Source organism: Salvelinus namaycush, chromosome 16 (genome assembly GCF_016432855.1).
Source record: "Salvelinus namaycush isolate Seneca chromosome 16, SaNama_1.0, whole genome shotgun sequence".
In the NCBI taxonomy this organism is placed as follows: domain Eukaryota; kingdom Metazoa; phylum Chordata; class Actinopteri; order Salmoniformes; family Salmonidae; genus Salvelinus; species Salvelinus namaycush.
In genome coordinates this window covers 31,595,056-31,615,933 of record NC_052322.1, presented here as the reverse complement: position 1 = coordinate 31,615,933, position 20,878 = coordinate 31,595,056, and the positions used below count along the sequence as shown (strand labels likewise).

Here is a 20,878-nt window from a genome sequence, read left to right as displayed (position 1 = left end):
CTCTCTCTCTCTCTCTCTCTCTCTCTCTCTCTCTCTCTCTCTCTCTCTCTCTCTCTCTCTCTCTCTCTCTCTCTCTCTCTCTCTCTCTCTCTCTCTCTGTCTCTCTCTCTCTCGCTCTCTCTCTCTCTCTCTCTCTCTCTCTCTCTTTCCCTCTCTCTCTCCATCTGCCTCCTCTCCTCTCCACCAGTAATTTCCATCCAATTTTTATTATCAGAAATAGTAATATCATCCCAGTGACAAGCTTCGTCCAGAGATAATTCCAGCCGAGCCACCATTTCAAACTCCATTACATTTCAAAGGAACATTTGTCAATGGGGCCGAGAAGAGATTCCAAAGGACTCAGAGAGAAAGGAAAGGAAGAAAGAGCAGAGGAACAGAGTGAGGGATAAAGGACAGACAGAGAGCGGCTTTGAATTTGGTTCCAACTAGGGAGACTATCAATCTTTCACCCATCTCTCTCTCTCTCTCCCTCTATCTCTCTCTATCTCTGGAGAATCACACTGTGTCACCCGTTGCCTGGGTAATTTCATTACGGGGTGTTCTTAGGGGGCTTAATGTGGACCCTTTGTATGGGCGTCTACTCTGTGCCTGACAGGATTAGGGGCCTAAATGAGTCTTTAATAAGAAAACTAATTCAACTCTGTAATTGGCTTCCCATTGAAACCACTGGAGCTCTTAATACCAAAACTATTTTTTTTATGATTATTGTTCGGCTGAATGTCACGCATGCTACTGCCAAGGATCGGTGATGTGTGCGTGTGTGTGTGTGCTTGTGCTTGTGCATGTGCGTGTGTGTGTGTGTCTGTGTTGGGGTGGTGGAGTTTGTATTAAAATCGCTTCAGGTTGAAAAAGGAGAACAAAAGAGAGAGTTAGTGAGAAAATGAAAGTGCACCTGGACACCTCTTCAGATTTCAGATCACCTCTAGTGCAATACGACTTGGCTCATCAGCCTTTCTCTCCACTGTGAGGGAATAAATCAAATGAGTCAGTGGAGCTGCAGCTAAAGCGTGGTAAATTTAATCGCCGTATCATCTCCAGCCACACCATCCACAGCTTTATGGCCATGCAGCCAACAGTAGAGCTAGCTAAATGAGCACACTGCAGGACTGAAGCTCTCCATCTGAGCAAATGCCTCTGGGCTAAATCAAGTGGAATGTGAAACTGAATCAATCTATAAAAAAACACAACACAAACGCTCCGAATGGTATTCTCTACGGGCTCCATTTTTCTCACGCAGAACAGCAAAGTAATGTGCAAAGACTGCTGTAAAACTCACTATTCTCTACAGTGTGATTTATGTAGGAACTTTGTTCTGTCCATATCAGTGAGAAAGAGACAATGTTCCATCCATCCCTGTGTTTACCTGGCTTGGAGCCCTCGTCGACAGAGCCATTGTAGACCTGGTTCTTGAACTCAGGCCGGTTGTCGTTCATGTCTATGACATAGATGTACAGGTCTATGGGGCTCTCCACTCGCTCACCATTCATGTTCACTGCATGGGCACGAAGCTGGAGAGGGTGAGAGAGAGTGAGAGAGAGAGATAAAGATAGAGGGTCAATTATGCTGCCATTAACAAACTCAACATCAGTAACATGATATGGTTGATATGCAGTGTGGTAACCAATGCTATGCACTGCATTAGGGCATATTTGAGAAAAACAACAGGACCAGAGAGAAATAATCAACGTTGCATTTCATAACTGCACAGCCGAATGGGTACCAAGCACCAATAATATATGTGACTCGTTTCAGGAAACGAGGCGGATGTCACGCGTCACTACTTCACAGGAGCAGCACTTTAACGTAATTTTTAAATGTTTATCAAAATGTGTTTATTGGGCAGAAATGCCTTCTGGAACACGTGAACTTTAATTTGCCTTAAAAACAAACTTGTCTGCCATCTGTAAATACCAATGAAATTGTTAAATTACGAGCCCAGTTGGTTTAGCCACAGAAAAAGTGAGGAACCTTCCTGCTAGCCATGATTGACTGAGATAATAGTTCGGATTGGTCTGCCATGTAGCGCGCTTCTGTCTATAACATGAGCTGCTTAGTACGTGTAGGTAATCCTTTCTAAAGTGGCTTTTTTGAAAGATACCACAAAGAACTCCGCAAGTGTTGTTAATGCTCTCCACTTTCTGGAGGAAGCAGAGTGTGATAGCTAAGGAGGTGGGGAAAAGTCCGGCATTTGATTGCAAATGCGGAGGGACTCGAAAAGAGAACACAGAAATCTGTAAAACGCCTGTCTGGATGACATCTTCAAACTAAGGGCAACCATGGCATCCGTGACAGAGAGGGAGAAGCGTTCATCCATGTATACGGGTAAGGGAGTCTAGCTAGCTAGATTTTCAGAAAAAAATATGGGTTTATTGGTGTTAAAATGCACACTACAAAATTGGTCCAGAATCTCCAATACCTAATTCTCAGGACTAGTTTCTTGAAAGTAACAAACAACAAAATTCCCTCGTTTTAAAGAGCTGGCTTCCCTTCAAAATATGATCTATTATTTTGTTTACTTCTTCTCCTAGTCTTCTTGGATCTCAGTCCAACATTCTGTGGTTGGTTTATTTGAAAGGGAATCCCAAAATCTCTTAATCTTATAGCCCACATCACAAACACAGTGAGTCAATGTGAACTGCTGCTCGACTGTATCCTATCCTAGAGCAACAGCAGCGGTAGGATTTCACACATAGTTTGGACATATAATTAATATCAAAATCTATACAGACAGGAAAGCCTGTCCAGATATCCTTTCTCTCCCCAGACATCTGAAAGAAAAATGTTTTGATAAAGAACACTGCAGGAGACAAATGCTGGTAATATACCTTGGTTAGCCGTAGAGGATATGTTAAGATTTAATAAACATCTGTGCTCTGTTTTTACTGCACCCAGGGAGAGGGTCACACTGATCTCTCTTTAAAATCAAGGTGTTATATTTCACTATTTGACCTTACTAGCATGCTTTATATCATCGACAAAGATTTATTCAACTTTGTCCCTGTAGACTGCGTGAAACGACAAAGGTTTAGGAACAATTCGCCGTTTGAGATGGACCACTAGGAATCAGGATGACATCAACATTCCACTGCAACAGGCAAATATGTAGCCTGTTAGAATGTCTGAGATGACTATCAACAAGACACATGAGTGGATGTAGTAAGACCTTCCACCAACCTATCTGATTCTCAGGGTATAAGCTTCAAAAGAGAGAACAGGGGAGGAGAGGAGGAGAGGAGGAAAGGAAGGGAGGAGGGAAAGAGATAAATGGAGGAAAGTGGAGGCAAGGGAAAAGTAAAATAAAAGGAGGAGGGAAAGAAAAGTGAAGAGAGGAGAAGGGAGAAGGGGAGGAATGTATGGTTACAATTTGTAGCAGCAGAACCTTTCTATTATGTGATTCTGATCGGACAGTGAGAGGGTGTCAGCCGGGGTATCGCCATGACAACTATCTATTAAAAACCTTCTTACCCTCTTGCCAGGAGTGTTGTGGCCTTGTGACAGAAGGAGGACGCACCATCCACTTCCTTTCTCTAAGGCAGGTGAACATCCTCTCCAATCTCTCTACATTTCCCTCCCCTCTCCTCTCTGTACCTCACAAAAATTGCATCACCGGGTCTCCCAAAGGTTAATTTGACTTTTCTTTTTCCCCTGCATTGTCTGATCTGGCCCTGCACCCAATATCCGCACACTGCCATCACTCCCTGCTAAACCGCAGTCTGGGAGCCCACAAAGCTTTATCTCTCTCCCAGCGCTGCGCTACGCGGCGCCGACACCCTCATTCAATAACACCGCTAGTCAGAGATTACAAGCCGTGTTTAAAGGTCCACTGCAGCCGTTTTTATTATCTCAATATCAAATCATTTCTGGGTAACAGTAAAGTACCTTACTGTGATAGTTTTACATTAAAATGGTCAAAAAGAAACCAAAATAGCTTCTTAGCAAAGGCAATTTCTCAATCAAGAATGTTGCTGTCTGGGAGTGGAAAACTGAAAATATGCTGTTATTGGCAGATAGATTTGGAACTAGGGATGGGTATCGTTAAGATTTTAACGGTATTACTACTCTTACCGATACTGCTTATCGATCCGGTACTTTAACGGTATTCTTATCGGTTCTTTTTGTTATTTTTTACGAAAAAAAACAAAACTAATTAACATTTACATTACATTTAAGTCATTTAGCAGACGCTCTTATCCAGAGCGACTTACAAATTGGTGCATTCACCTTATGATATCCAGTGGAACAACCACTTTACAATAGTGCATCTAAATCATGGACCACTAGGAATCAGGAATCAATTAAGAACAGAATTAACATTGCTTTATTTTTGTAAATGTAAAATAAATAAAATAAACAATTATTTACAGCAAAAGAAACAGGAATGTTTTGAACAAATCACTATTATAGACTAATGTTGTGATGATGGAAATGTAAAACAAATTAAATAAACAATATTTTCCTGCAAAAGAAGTCGGGACCTCTCCTGGCTTATTGTGTTCCCTGCAGTCAAAAATACCCTCTCGCTAGAGGTGGAGGAGGCTTGAGCACAAGGGTAGCTTGTTGCAATGTTTGTGAGGAGGGGCAGAGTAGCTCTCTTCTCCCACCACCACATCACAGGATCTTCAGCCATGGGGATGGGAGGCAGGCCTTTGTAGAGCTCAACCTCTAGGTGAACACGCTCGCTGAGGGTGAGGGACGAGGTGTCCTGTTGGATCGTCAACCTCAACTCCCTGTCCTCCTCTGAGAACAGCTCCTCCAAGGCACTCCTTGTTTTGTTCAATGGAGGGACTGTCTCCAAAAAATGTGATCATATTACTCCAGTGCTAGCTTCCCTACACTGGCTTCCTGTTAAGACAAGGGCTAATTTCAAGGTTTTACTGTTAACCTACAAAGCGTTACATGGGCTTGCTCCTACCTATCTTTCCGAGTTGGTCCTGCCGTACATACCTACACGTACGCTACGGTCACAAGACGCAGGCCTCCTAATTGTCCCTAGAATTTCTAAGCAAACAGCTGGAGGCAGGGCTATCTCCTATCGATCTCCATTTTTATGGAATGGTCTGCCTACCCATGTGAGAGACGCAGACTCGGTCTCAACCTTTAAGTCTTTACTGAAGACTTATCTCTTCAGTAGGTCATATGATTGAGTGTAGTCTGGCCCAGGAGTGTGAAGGTGAACGGAAAGGCTCTGGAGCAACGAACCGCCCTTGCTGTCTCTGCCTGGCCGGTTCCCCTCTCTCCACTGGGATTCTCTGCCTCTAACCCTATTACAGGGGCTGAGTCACTGGCTTACTGGTGCTCTTTCATGCCGTCCCTAGGAGGGGTGCGTCACTTGAGTGGGTTGAGTCACTGACGTGATCTTCCTGTCTGGGTTGGCGCCCCCCCTTGGTTTGTGCCGTGGCGGAGATCTTTGTGGGCTATACTCGGCCTTGTCTCAGGATTGTAAGTTGGTGGTTGAAGATATCCCTCTAGTGGTGTGGGGGCTGTGCTTTGGCAAAGTGGGTGGGGTTATATCCTTCCTGTTTGGCCCTGTCCGGGGGTATCATCGGATGGGGCCACAGTGTCTCCTGACCCCTCCTGTCTCAGCCTCCAGTATTTATGCTGCAGTAGTTAATGTGTCGGGGGGCTAGGGTCAGTTTGTTATATCTGGAGGACTCCTCCTTTCTTATCCGGTGTCCTGTGTGAATTTAAGTATGCTCTCTCTAATTCTCTCCTTCTCTCTTTCTTTCTCTCTCTCGGAGGACCTGAGCCCTAGGACCATGCGTCAGGACTACCTGGCATGATGACTCCTTGCTGTCCCCAGTCCACCTGGCCTTGCTGCTGTTCCTGTTTCAACAGTTCTGCCTGCGGCTATGGAACCCTGACCTGTCCACCGGACGTGCTACCTGTCCCAGACCTGCTGTTTTCAACTCTCTAGAGACAGCAGGAGCGGTAGAGATACTCTTAATGATCGGCTATGAAAAGCCAACTGACATTTACTCCTGAGGTGCTGACTTGCTACACCCTCGATAACTACTGTGATTATTATTATTTGACCATGCTGGTCATTTATGAACATTTGAACATCTTGTCCATGTTCTGTTATAATCTCCACCCGGCACAGCCAGAAGAGTTTCTGTACAGCACTTTGAGATATTAGCTGATGTACGAAGGGCTATATAAATACATTTGATTTGATTTGTATCTTCATGCTTCACAGTGAAGTGCTCTTCCAGTTTTTGGAGGATGGGTATGATCTGTCCACAGGTCGCATTCTTTTCACATGACATACACAGTGTGGATGTATAGAGGATTCTCATGAGCTGGACAAACTCCTCAGCCTTATGGAAGTCCTCGTCCATCAGACGATCCAGGTTGTCCTTGGTCATTAATTTTCGCAGAACGTGGGTCCAATGCTGCTGCTTGGATCGCTGGATACTGCTCCATGAATCTCTCTATCGTTAGATAGAGTTCCATCTGGTCTTGACATCAAGGATGAGTGAGTGTTGCAGAAGGCCCGAAACAACAACAAAAAACAACAAACATTTAATTAACGCACACTTGAATATTTAATGAAATTGTTAAATGTGGGAATTTCAAAATAATACTTTAATAGTACCAAGGAGCCTTCTGGTTTTCTTACCAAGGAGCTGCTGGTTTTCCTTCAAGACTATTTTGGACATCGAGGATCTCTTGAACCACACGACCAGCTCTGATTCGGACTGCCCATTTATCAACGGAAGTCATTTTGTAGATTTTCTGCGCTGCCAGATTCAATGAATACGCAAAGCATCCTATTTTTAGGATGTGTAGACTCTTGATGGCAACAGCCATATTGCCAGCATTATCAACAGTCACAGCTACAATCTTGCTTGGCTCTAACTCAAACTCTTCCAGAATGTCTGAGATCTCCTCTACCACTACTTCGCCAGTTTGCGATTTGTACACTGTCCTGGTGTGGAGGACCTTCTGTTTTACACTGCCCTGGCTTGTGTAGTGCACTGTAACAGTGAGATAGTGGTCCTGACAGAGGCTGGTCCACCCGCCTGATAATGATGACCAGCTTTGGCACGTCCTTCAGCTCAATGATCACATTGGCCTTTTCTACACCATACCAGGTAGGAATTAATGTGTCATTAAGGTATCTCCTGGAGGGAGGGGTATTTTTGGGGTTGAGTGCCTTGCTAATCTCCCTACAGTAAAAAAAATATTGTTTTCCTGTGTTGAATTATCATTATTGAATTATTGTGTTGTTGTGTTTTGTATTATGGAGTGATGGGACTAACATACAACCCTTTATACAACTATATCCTAAAAATTAATACAACTCAATATATACTGGTAGGACTGATCACCGACAATGAACGAGAGAGCCGATAGGGAGGAGGTCAGAGACCTGGCTGGGTGGTGCCAGAATAACAACCTATCCCTCAACGTAACAAAGACTAAGGAGATGATTGTGGACTACAGGAAAAGGAGGACTGAGCTCGCCCCCATTCTCATCGACGGGGCTGTAGTGGAGCAGGTTGAGAGCTTCAAGTTCCTTGGTGTCCACATCAACAACAAACTAGAATGGTCCAAACACACCAAGACAGTCGTGAAGAGGGCACGGCAAAGCCTATTCCCCCTCAAGAGACTGAAAAGATTTGTCATGGGTCCTCAGATCCTCAAAAGGTTCTACAGCTGCAACATCGAGAGCATCATGACTGGTTGCATCACTGCCTGGTACGGCAACTGCTCGGCCTCCGACTGCAAGGCATTACAGAGGGTAGCCCAGTACAAACTAAGCTGCCTGCCATCCAGGACCTCTATACCAGGCGATGTCAGAGGAAGGCCCTAAAAATTGTCAAAGACCCCAGCCACCCCAGTCATAGACTGTTCTCTCTTCTACCGTATGGCAAGCGGTACCAGAGTGCCAAGTCTAGGACCATATCATATACTGTATGCATAGTCACATTAACTATACATTCATGTACATACTACCTCAATTAGCCTGACCAACCGGTGCCCCCACACATTGGCTACTCGGACTATCTGCATTGTGTCCCGCCACCCGCCACCCGCCAACCCCTCTTTTACGCTACTGCTACTCTCTGTTTATCATATATGCATAGTCACTTTAACCATACCTACATGTACATACTACCTCAATCAGCCTGACTAACCGATGCCTGTACATAGCCTCGATACTGTTATTGCCTCGCTACTTTATATAGCCTCGCTACTGTTATTTTTCACTGTCTTTTTACTGTTGTTTTTTATTTCTTTACTTATCTATTGTTCACCAAATACCTTTTTTTTACTTAGAAATTGCACTGTTGGTTAGAGCCTGTAAGTAAGCATTTCACTGTAAGGTCTACACCTGTTGTATTCGGCGTACGTGACAAATACACTTTGATTTGATTTGATACTGACAGACTGTTACCTAAAACCCTTGGACTTCACTGTTGCAAAGGGGTGTAGGCCTTTCACTATGAACTTGGTCACGGCTAGGTGGCACTCATTCACCCTCTCCTCAGTCATCCTCCCACTAGCTGCCAGAGTGAAGGGGCTTAAGGCTTGTCTTTGGCTTGGACCAGCGGTATTAGAGGGAGGAGTGGGTTGGTTCATTGTAGCTGCAACTTTAACAAAAAAGTAGCAAAATCTTTAAATGGGTGATTGAATTTATGAACGCACCCATAGCTAAACAATCAGCTGGCTAATGGTTACTTTGATCATGAACGCATGTTCGCATGATTTAGCTAACACCATGTGTGGGTTCTAGGCTGCTAGCATACATACCTAACATAGATAGGGTAACGAGAGATGAACTACGAGCTAGGCAGTCAAAAACTCTACATTTCTCTGCCTGTACATGATGCAATTTCGATAGATGTTTGGACAGATTGCTCGTGATTCCGCCCTTACAAGCAAAAGTCTTGTTGCACATGTGGCAATGAGCATTGTCAGCATCGACTCTGGTGAAGTTTAACCACACTTTTGAACGTTTAGTTCTCTCCGCCATCGTCACGAATTAAGAGCAGGGTCTTTCTGGTGTGTGTGTGTGTGCTGTAGCGTGTGAGAGACACAGGCTCTACGCGAGAGAGATCTCTTCTGGATTGGGAATAGAGAAAATGCCTCATAGACGAATGTCTTCATCTTATTGCAAGTGTTGTGTATTTGGCATCATTAAAGTGAAGACTGTTATTTTATCAAATCAATTCTCTGTAATTATTATTACGTGATTAAACTAATCATGTAAATGTAATTAACCAGGAAGTCGGTGCACCAAGGAAAATCTTCAGATTACAAAGTTATAATTTTCCTAATATAACTCTTCAGATATTTTAATATCCGATCAATTAAGTCTTCTAATTAATGAATTATTCTTTACCTCACGTTAGTCTCATTCCAAACGTCATAAATTGTTGGTTATCTGCACGAACCCAGCCTTTACTATGAATCATCCATACACCAATTATCTTAATAATTTATTTACTAACTAACTAAATAATCACAGAAATGCATAAACAAACAAACAGTAGATATGGTTACAAGGAAAGGATAGGGGGGGGTTCCCTAGTGGGCTAAGCTGATATGACGGCTTGGTGGACAAAGGGAAGTGGGTGTGGACTGAGAAGGGCGGGAAAGACAAAAAGGAGTCACTACACAGTTGATCATTATATTAATTGAAATGCTAATCCTTTGCACATGAACGCTCACTCATTTGGGAATAATTACAATCAATATATATTTACGCTCAGTGTGTCATCGTGATCTCTGTTGGAATCGTCCGTCTTTCTGTCGGAGAGTTCGTCCGAGCGTCTCTCTTTCTGCTTCCCTGAAGTCTTTCGTGGTTAGAATGGGTACTTCAGAGTACCATTCAGAAATGTTCTCATTAGAATAGCTGTTTCGGTGGTTGTTGGTCTTCGCATCCCAGGTTGACATAATCTAGCTGCAGACTAGTAATTAGTATCTAAGATTTGCTCTTATTCTGTCGGGATCGATAGTCTCACAGTTAAAACATTTCCCGCCGTGTAGCCAATGCTCCACGTGGTATGGTTAGGAATTCAACAACCATTACAACCTTAGCTAATACTGAGGTTTTTGGGGTCTCTACTCAAACCTTTGCCCCCTCAGCTGACCGAGGTATGCATGGTCTCTACTCAAACCTTTGCCCCCTCAGCTGACCGAGGTATGCATGGTCTCTACTCAAACCTTTGCCCCCTCAGCTGACCGAGGTATGCATGGTCTCTACTCAAACCTTTGCCCACTCAGCTGACCGAGGTATACATGGTCTCTACTCAAACCTTTGCCCCCTCAGCTGACCGAGGTATGCATGGTCTCTACTCAAACCTTTGCCCCCTCAGCTGACCGAGGTATGCATGGTCTCTACTCAAACCTTTGCCCCCTCAGCTGACCGAGGTATGCATGGTCTCTACTCAAACCTTTGCCCCCTCAGCTGACCGAGGTATGCATGGTCTCTACTCAAACCTTTGCCCCCTCAGCTGACCGAGGTATGCATGGTCTCTATTCAAACCTTTGCCCCCTCAGCTGACCGAGGTATGCATGGTCTCTACTCAAACCTTTGCCCCCTCAGCTGACCGAGGTATGCATGGTCTCTACTCAAACCTTTGCCCCCTCAGCTGACCGAGGTATGCATGGTCTCTACTCAAACCTTTGCCCCCTCAGCTGACCGAGGTATGCATGGTCTCTACTCAAACCTTTACCCCCTCAGCTGACCGAGGTATGCATGGTCTCTACTCAAACCTTTGCCCCCTCAGCTGACCGAGGTATGCATGGTCTCTACTCAAACCTTTACCCCCTCGGTGTCCATCGAGGTACTTGTGGTCTGAAGAAGATTTCTTCAGGAGAGGGTTTTATTTGTAACAGTAGAAAAGGGCTGTCCCATGAGCCAGATCATGTCTGTGCTCATGGGGGCGGGCCAATGGCTTAGTTCAACTTTAAAAGGGAATACAATTCTCTCACATTAACGGTTTAAGAGTCTCCAGCTTCAGAGACTTTTGCAGTTCGTTTCAGTCATTGGCAGCAGAGAACTGGAAGGAGAGGCGGCCAAAGGAATAATTGGCTTTGGGGGTGACCAGTGAGATATACATGCTGGAACGCGTGCTACGGGTGTGTGCTGCTATGGTGACCATTGAGCTGAGATAAGGCGAGGCTTTACCTAGCAGAGACTTGTAGATGACCTGGAGCCAGTGGGTTTGACGACGAGTATGAAGCGAGGGCCAGCCAACGAGAGCATACTGGTCGTAGTGGTGGGTAGTATATGGGGCTTTGGTGACAAAACGTATAGCACTGTGATAGACTGCATCCAATTTGTTGACTAGAGTTTTGGAGGCTATTTTGTAAATGACATCGCCGAAGTCGAGGATCGGTAGGATGGTCAGTTTTACGAGGGTAATGTTTGGCAGCATGAGTGAAGGATGCTTTGTTGTGAAATAGGAAACCAATTCTAGATTTAATTTTGGATTGGAGATGTTTATTGTGAGTCTGTAAGGAGAGTTTACAGTCTAACCAGAAACCTAGGTATTTGTAGTTGTCCACATATTCTAAGTCAGAACCATCCAGAGTAGTGATGTTGGATGGGCAGGCAGGTGCGGGCAGCGAACGGTTGAAGTGCATGCATTTAGTTTTACTTGCATTTAAGAGCAGTTGGAGGCCACGGAAGGAGAGTTGTATGGCATTGATGCTCATCTGGAGGTTAGTTAACACAGTGTCCAAAGAAGGGCCAGATGTATACAGAATGGTGTCGTCTGCGTAGAGGTGGATCAAAGAATCACCAGTAGCGAGAGCGACATCATTGATGTATACAGAGAAGAGAGTCGGCCCGAGAATTGAACCCTGTGGCACCCCCATAGAGACTGCCAGAGGTCCGGACAACAGGCCCTCCGATTTGACATTTGACACTGAACTCTATCGGAGAAGTAGTTGGTGAACCAAGCGAGGCAATCATTTGAGAAACCAAGGCTGTTGAGTCTGCCAATAAGAATGTTGTGATTGACAGAGTCGAAAGCCTTAGCCAGGTCGATGAATACGGCTTCACAGTAATGTCTTTTATCAATGGCGGTTATGATATCGTTTAGGACCTTGAGCGTGGCTGATGTGCACCCATGACCAGCTCTGAAACCAGATTGCATACCGGAGAAGGTACGGTGAGATTCGAAATGGTCGGTAATCTGTTTGTTAACTTGGCTTTCAAAGACCTTAGAAAGGCAGGGTAGAATAGATATAGGTCTGTAGCAGTTTGGGTCTAGAGTCCCCCTTTGAAGAGGGGGATGACCGCGGCAGCTTTCCAATCTATGGGAGTCTCAGACGATACGAAAGAGAGGTTGAACAGGCTAGTAATAGGGGTTGCAACAATTTCGGCAGATAATTATAGAAAGAGAGGGTCCAGATTGTCTAGCCCGACTGATTTGTAGGGGTCCAGATTTTGCAGCTCTTTCAGAACATCAGCTATCTGGATTTGGGTGAAGGAGAAGTGGGGGAGGTTTGGGCGATTTGCTGTTACTTCATTTCACAAATAGTTTAATCTTTACTCATTAATTTTATACAATAATTAGACGCAAACCTCATAACAGAGTCACCTGTATAAAAAGAGTTATGGTAATGTGGCTGTATTGTCTTTCATGAGGTCACAAACATGAAACAAAACAGACCGGGTCGTAGCTGGCTTCCCCACCGACCGTTTACACATTCTCCAAAACATGGATATTGTTCAGTTCTCAAGTTCTGTGATGTAGAAGAAGTTCCTTTGTTCTACTGTGAAACTCTCTTTCTATATATACTGCATGGCCAGGAGGAGAGAGTCTCCTCCAGGAATTTATGACCTGAGATAACAGAACCTGGGTGTACGAGAGAGAGAGGGATGCCACGATCTATACCCAGAAAGGCCCACCTCATGATACAAGTTAGAAACGGTTGGTGAGATAAAATGTGCAAGATAATTTATCCAGTACCGAAAGCAGAACCGATAACGTCGGAGCATATCGATACTCCGGTCTTTCATAACTTAGCCCCGGAGCCCATTTAATACCGGGTTTCGGTACCCATCCCTATTTGGAACTCTGTCTTATTGGTTTACTAACTCATTTGCCTCATGGTGATGTCACCATGGAAGGCCAAAACTCCATCCCACCTAAACAGCATGAAACATCAGGCAGTTTTCAGCTCTTACACTAAAAGGGCATTAAACCATCCTTTTACAATTTTAAAATATTATTTCAACCTCATAGTGTGGAAATATATATAAAACACATGAAAATCACATTGTTAACTGCCCTGGGCCTTTAAAGAACACAAGAACCCTGAACCCTTTATAAAAGTATTTTTCCCTTGGATGCACTGATTGGATGTCCTGCTATGAATTGAAGCATGCTTATTTTGGAGTTAAGGAAGATCTGGCCTCCCAACTTTTCTAGTGTCGTTGTTTAAAACTTCTCTAGGATAGGGGGCAGCATTTTCACGTTTGGATGAAAAGCACACCCAAATTCAACTGCCAGCTACTCATCTCCAGAAGATAAGATATGCATATCATTAGTAGATTTGGATAGAAAACACTCTGAAGTTTCTAAAACTGTTTGAACCATGTCTGTGAGTATAACACAACTTATTTAGCAGGCAGAAGCCCGAGGACAAACCATTGAGATTGTTTTTTTTGAGGTCACTCTCTTTTCAATGTATTTTCATTGGGATTCAAGATTTCTAATTGACCTTCTTGCAGTTCCTACCGCTTCCACTGGATGTCAACAGTCTTGAGAAATTGGTTGAGGGTTTTTCCTTTGTGTAATGAAGAAGTAGCCCTGTTCAGAACGAGAGTCGAGTGAAGTGTACTTTTTGTTTGAGGCGCGTAACCAGAAAGCATGCTACAGTTTGTTTTAATCCTGTATTGAACACAGATCATCCCGTCTTCAATTTTATCGATTATTTACGTAAAAAAATACCTAAAGTTGTATTACAAAAGTAGTTTGAAATGTGTTGGCAAAGTTTACAGGTAACATTTGAGATATTTTGTAGCCACGTTTGAGCAAGTTGGAACCAGTGTTTTTCTGGACCAAACGCGCCAAATAAATGGAAATTTTGGATATATATCGATAGAATTAATCGAACAAAAGGACCATTTGTGATGTTTATGGGACATATTGGAGTGCCAACAACAGAAGCTCGTCAAAGGTAAGGCATGAATTATATTTTTATTTCTGCGTTTTGTGTCGCGCCTGCAGGGTTGAAATATGCTTCTCTCTCTTTGTTTACAATGTTGCTATCCTCAGAAAATAGCATTGTTTGCTTTCGCCGAAAAGCCTATTTGAATTCTGACATGTTGGCTGGATTTGGTATCTTTCATGTGTGATTTAATGAAAGTTGGATTTTTATATTATTTTATTTGAATTTGGCGCGCTGCATTTTCTCTGGCTTTTGGCAAAGTGAGACAGTAGTATAAATATGAACTTTACCGAACAAAACATACATGTATTGTGTAACATGAAGTCCTATGAGTGTCATCTGATGAAGATCATCAAAGGTTAGTGATTAATTTTAACTCTATTTCTGCTTTTTGTTACTCCTCTCTTTGGCTGGAAAATGTGGCTGTGTTTTTCTGTGGCTATGTACTGACCTAACATAATTGCAAGGTGTGCTTTCGCCGTACATCCTTTTTGAAATCAGACACTTTGGCTGGATTAACGAGAAGTTTATCTTTAAAATGGTGTATAATACTTGTATGTTTGAGGAATTTAAATTATGAGATTTCTGTTGTTTTGAATTTGTCGCCCTGCAATTTCACTGGCTGTTGGTTAGGTGGGACGCGATCTCGTTTAGACAACTAAAATCACAGTCTTATCATCACAAAAAGACAGTATTATCGTCTTTAATTTGGATATTTTCTATACAACGTAAAGTATGTAAACATCATATACAGATTATGAAAACTCTTCAAGTTACAATGTTTTCGTTAGAACGTCCTCATTTAACTTTTAATAACATCATTATTCCCACCCATTCGGATTATGAAATATATTGTCCCAGAGTCCATTTATTTGATATTTTAGTTTTAGGCTGTAAACTCTTCACAAGGCACAAAGACATTCCAGATACCCAAACTAGGTGCCATAAAACTCCCACCTTCAACCCTCTCCCCTTCTGTGGGAGAGACATATCTCTGTAGAGCTGATCCACTGGAACCTGATCCTCAAAGGCCAGTCATGACAGGAGCAATTTGTAGTTGCTACATCCATTTTTGGATTTACAGTTGAAGTCGGAAGTTTACATACACCTTCGCCAAATACATTTAAACTCAGTTTTTCACAATTACTTACATTTAATCCAAGTAACAAATCCCTGTCTTAGGTCAGTTAGGAGCACCACTTTATTTTAAGAATGTGAAATGTCAGAATAATAGTAGAAAGAATGATTTATTTCAGCTTTTATTTCTTTCATCACATTCCCAGTGGGTCAGAAGTTTACATACACTCAATTAGTATTTGGTAGCATTGCCTTTAAATTGTTTAACTTGGGTCAGACATTTAGGGTAGCCTTCCATAAGCTTCCCACAATAAGTTGGGTGAATTTTGGCCCATTCCTCCTGACAGAGCTGGTGTAACTGAGTAAGGTTTATAGGCCTACATGCTCGCACAAACCTTCTCAGTTCTGCCAACAGATTTTCTATAGGATTGAGGTAAGGGCTTTGTGATGGCCCCTCCAATACCTTGACTTTGTTGTCCTTAAGCAACTTTGCCACAACTTTGGAAGTATGGCGGTTTTGGGGCAGTGGCTTCTTCCTTGCTGAGCGAAATTTCAGGTTATAGGACTCGTTTTACTGTGGATATAGATACTTTTGTACCTGTTTCCTCCAGAATCTTCACACGGTCCTTTGCTGTTGTTCTGGGATTGATTTGCACTTTTCGCACCAAAGTATGTTCATCTCTAGGAGACAGAACGCGTCTCCTTCCTGAGCGGTATGACGGCTGCGTGATCCCATGGTGTTTATACTTGCGTACTATTGTTTGTACAGATGAACGTGGTACCTTCAGGCATTTGGAAAATTCCTCCCAAGGATGAACCAGACTTGTGGAGGTCTACAATTCTTATTCTGAGGTCTTGGCTGATTTCTTTTGATTTTCCCATGAGGTTAAGCAAAGATGCACTGAGTTTGAAGGTAGGCCTTGAAATACATCCACAGGTACACCTCCAATTGACTCAAATGATGTCAATTAGCCTATCAGAAGCTTCTAAAGCCATGACATAATTTTCTGGAATTTTCCAAGCTGTTTAAAGGGACAGTCAATTTAGTGTATGTAAACTTCTGACCCACTGGAATTGTGATAAAGTGAATTATAAGTGAAATAATCTGTCTGTGAACAATTGTTGGAAAGATTACTTGTGTCATGCACAAAGTAGATGTCCTAACCGACTTGCCAAGACTATAGTTTGTTAACAAGAAATTTGTGGAGATGTTGAAAATAACATCAAATTGATCAGAAATACAGTGTAGACTTATGGTCAGAAAGAAATAAAGTCCTTAATTCTGAAACTTGTCAGTCTATTCTTGTTCTGAGAAATGAAGGCTATTCCTTGCAATAAATTGCCAAGAAACTGAAGATCTGGTAAAACGCTGTGTACTACTCCCTTCACAGAACATAGCAAACTGGCTCTAACCAGAATAGAAAGAGGAGTGGGAGGCCCCGGTGCACAACTGAGCAAGAGGACAAGTACATTAGAGTGTCTAGTTTGAGAAACAGACGTCTCACAAGTCTTCAACTGGCAGCTTCATTAAATAGTAAGCGCAAAACACCAATCTCAACGTCAACAGTGAAGAGGCAACTCCGGGATGCTGGCCTTCTAGGCAGAGTTGCAAAGAAAAAGCCATGTCTCAGACTGGTCAATAAAAAAAGAAGATTAAGATGGGCAAAAGAACACAGATACTGGACAGAAGAATGTTTGGAAAAAAGTGCTATGGACAGACGAATCTAAGTTTGAGGTGTTTGGATCACAAAGAAGAACATTTGTGAGACACAGAAAAAATTTAAAGATGCTGGAGGCGTGCTTGACGTCATATGTCAAGCATGGAGGCAATGTGATGGTCTGGGGGTGCTTTGGTGGTGGTAAAATCATTATTTATAACCTTGTCAACGTCTTGACTATATTTCCTATTCATTTTGCAACTCATTTCATGTATGTTTTCATGGAAAACAAAGACATTTCTAAGTGACCCCAAACTTTTGAATGGTAGTGTATATGTTTATATAAAATATAATCTTGTTTTATTTCGATGTTTGTAAACATTGTAAATATAAACAAACACTAAATAGCCTCATAGCATGGTTAAAACAATACTTTTTATATCATGGATGGTCAGTCCTTGCATGGTTACATTTTTCCAGCCTAATCCTTCATCTTTTTACCAAAACGGAAGCAGGGCAACCATTTTGTTATTGTTTCATCTGTGGATTTGCAATTTAAACAGCTGCATATTATCAAGATATCATTGTGTCACCAACAAAAAGGTAAACAAATAGGCCTATAGCAAATGCAGTAAATGGCATTAATTTTTCAAATGTAAATCGCCCTTTTCAGTAGTGCTCAAAGCATGCCATTCCATGAGCTCAGTGTTTCTTTTCAACTCAAATCAATGAGCCCAATCAGTCCTCCATGACAACAAAATCATAAACAACAGAGTAGGGCTGGCTAATAAGTCCTTAGTTTTGGGGTCATGCTCAGGTAAAACAATTTGGCTAATCTATACTTCAATATTTCCAAGTCCTATTCTTGGAGATCAAGGGGTATAACATTTATTGGAATGACTGGAATTCTGATAGACTTTGGTTTTTAATGTAAATATATCATTTAATCACATTATTATATGTAGTAGAAAGCAATGGGTTAGAAGAAGCCTACATAACCAACCCATAAAGTAAAATTGAACATCCATATATGGCCAGCTATGTAAACTTTAACATTGATTCATCCTGCAATAGATGTCGGTTGTCTTCTTCTAGTGCCTCCTCAGGGGAAAGTAATCTAAAAGTAACGGAATGTAATCAGATTACGTTACTGAGTTTGTGTAATCCAAAAGTTACATTACTGATTACAATTTTGAACAGGTAACTAGTAACTGTAATGGATTACATTTAGAAAGTGACCTACCCAACCCTGATGTCGGATGACAAAGCTGACAACAATGTCGCATGGAGGAAGTATTCCTCCCCTTCAAGGGTATTAAAGTTGTAAGATAATGAAAGATAACTTTTACCACAATTATTTTTTATTTAATGAAAAAAGCTGGATGGTAGTTTCATAGCTTACGTTATTTTAGTCTTCCTTACATAGAGTACAGCTTATATAGCTTCTGAGTCAGAAGTTATGACTGTGTGGCTACATTTGGTTCTTTACCAAAATTTGACAGAGACACATCCAGCCTGGGCTTTAATCCAAGAACCCGTCACCAAGCCTGGGGCTTTCTTAACAAATCACCCCATCGATCCTGCATCCTCCTGGGCATACATCTGCCCTGCTCAGCCTCTCAATGGAAAGCTGGGCCTCTGAGTTCAACAAATAAACAAAGACATGTCAAACAGAGCGAGAGATGTGAGGAGCAGGGAGAGAGAGAATGCAAGATATGCAATTGTGGAGATAAAGCAAGAAGCATAATTCCTACAGTAGCTACATCAAAGTGGTATATTAATTATAATAATTAGTTGGTGTTAGCACGGAGCTTAAGGGCAAAATCCCACATGGGCCACATACTGAAGATGTGTGTGTAGGTTGCATGGTTAAATTAAGTCTGCTAAGCATATTATTAACTTTACAGCACCTGAGGTGGACGCTACTCTGGTAATACTGCACTGTGTATGTGTGTGTGTGCGTGTCTGCGTGCGTGTGTGTGTGTGTGATCCACAGTGGTTGAGTCATTTTCATGGTCTGTATGAGCGTTTGTACTTGTTAAATGTCACGTGGCTGTAGCCACCACTCCTCACCCTTCACTCTCTCAATCAATAGTCCATCTGGACAACCGGCCAGCCTGTCACCAACTCATTACAGAGTTGTGTATGTGTAGTTGTGTGTGTGTGTATTACTCACATGGTAAGATGATCTTCTCTCTCTGTCCAGCGGCTTGGTGACGAACATCTTGCCGGCGACAGGGTCGATACTGAACACCTCATTGGGTGGCTGGTCCGCTCCCACCCCTGTGATGCTGTATCGGATGGAGATGTTCCGGTCCTGGTCCGAACGGATCTGCACCAAGACACACAGACACAGAATGTCAGTTTTTACTCTGTGGTCTACTACTGTTTCTGAAATGGGTTCATAACACATTCAATCATTGAGTAATATGGGAGATTGGAGAAAAACCAAAGCCTTGACAGATCTGTTTGTTCCCTAGTGGTAGATGCTGATGCTGCATACAACAATAATATCACACATTGATGGTACACACATAATCCAGTGTTTTCCACAATAGTAGCCATCCAGAAACCCCCAGGACAAAATGTTTTGCAGAAGAAGCTCTATTTTGGTGGCCTCTGGTACATTCTAATGCCTTTATTCCAACCCAAAATACACAGCAACATTATTGAATACTTTATCGAATTTACCTCCCAGATTGGAATATGTGGTGTGGCATTGTGTAGAAAGACACGACTTTTCAATTTAAATTACTGAAAATGTATGAATTCAGTGTATTGTTTGTTGTTTTGGATATCGTTAAGGTCTAGGCCTATATGTTCAGTACTATTTTGTAATTAAGAGAACATTAAACTTTTTTAAACATTTAACCTGTCTCTCTTGAGATTGAAGTCCTATTTACAGTTTTACTGCAAGATATGAATTACCACAATGATGTTTGTTCTTCAAATGATGTATTTATTCAATCAGAATAATTAAGTAAATAGCCAACATTATCTTGAAAAATAAATTAAAGGTTATATCTTAAGTATTATATCTTTCAGATTTTACATAGCCTAGATTAATAAAGAATGATCATGAGGTAGGTGTCACGCCCTGACCACCCTGACTTTGTTTTTCTATGGTATAGTAAGTCAGGGCGTGACTGGGGGGTTTTCTAGTTATTCTTTTATATGTGGGGTTCTAGTTTAGTTTTTCTATGTTGGTGTTTGGTATGATTCCCAATTAGAGACAGCTGGCTATCATTGTCTCTAATTGGGGATCATATTTAAGTAGCATTTTTTCCACCTGTGTTTTATGGGATATTGTTTTGAGTTAGTGCACGTAGCACCTCTGTAGTCACGGTTCGTTGTTTGTTTCGTTCTTTCTTTGTTGTTTTGTGCGTTTCAAATAAATATTATGTGGAAACCATATCGCGCTGCAGTTTAGTACGATAATTATTCCAGCGAACATGACAGTAGGGCCCTATGAAATCTGTTTTATGTTTTGGCTGACCCCCCCCACCCCCCCCCCCCCACACACAAATTCCATTTTCTCTACTTTATTTTTCATGGTTTCAGTTTTTCCAAAAATGTTCAGGTTTTCGCTCTCTCAAAATCACACCTTATAAATAGAAAAACAACACAATTGGATGTTTGAAGTCCACAACAATGCATAAACCACATCAGGAGACCACTTTTGAGGTCTGGGAAAAATCTGAGAAATGTAGATTTTTGGTGTAAGTTACCCTTTAATTCAAGTGTGCACTTAGCAAGAAGCTGTTGTTTAGCAATGTTTTTGTAGCTCACATGTGATGGCAGAGTTTGCAAAACAAATTGATTAAAACAATCATGATATCATTCTGCTAGGTAAGCATAGACTACTTTGTAGTTAACATTTCATTGAGACGGTTTTTGTGAAAGCCTTTCCATCTACCAGAAGACTGTTTCTATTAGCATCATCACTAACGGCTACACAAACACACAGGGTCTTTCTCATTGCCTCTTCAGAATGTTGCAGAAAATAT

At 42.1% G+C, this 20,878-nt stretch overlaps 1 protein-coding gene across 1 annotated transcript in view; it reads right to left on the bottom strand.

Moving 5' to 3' along the window:
• The window catches only part of LOC120061310 (cadherin-4-like), a 540,424-nt gene that overhangs the window by 75,974 nt on the left and 443,572 nt on the right, over window positions 1-20,878 (bottom strand). Inside the window, exons 6-7 of the mRNA XM_039011027.1 lie at window positions 19,048-19,203; window positions 1,364-1,508 (exon numbers count right to left, since the gene is read on the bottom strand). Of these exons, the coding sequence (XP_038866955.1) occupies window positions 1,364-1,508; window positions 19,048-19,203 (301 nt within the window). The remainder of the gene's footprint in view (window positions 1-1,363; window positions 1,509-19,047; window positions 19,204-20,878) is intronic.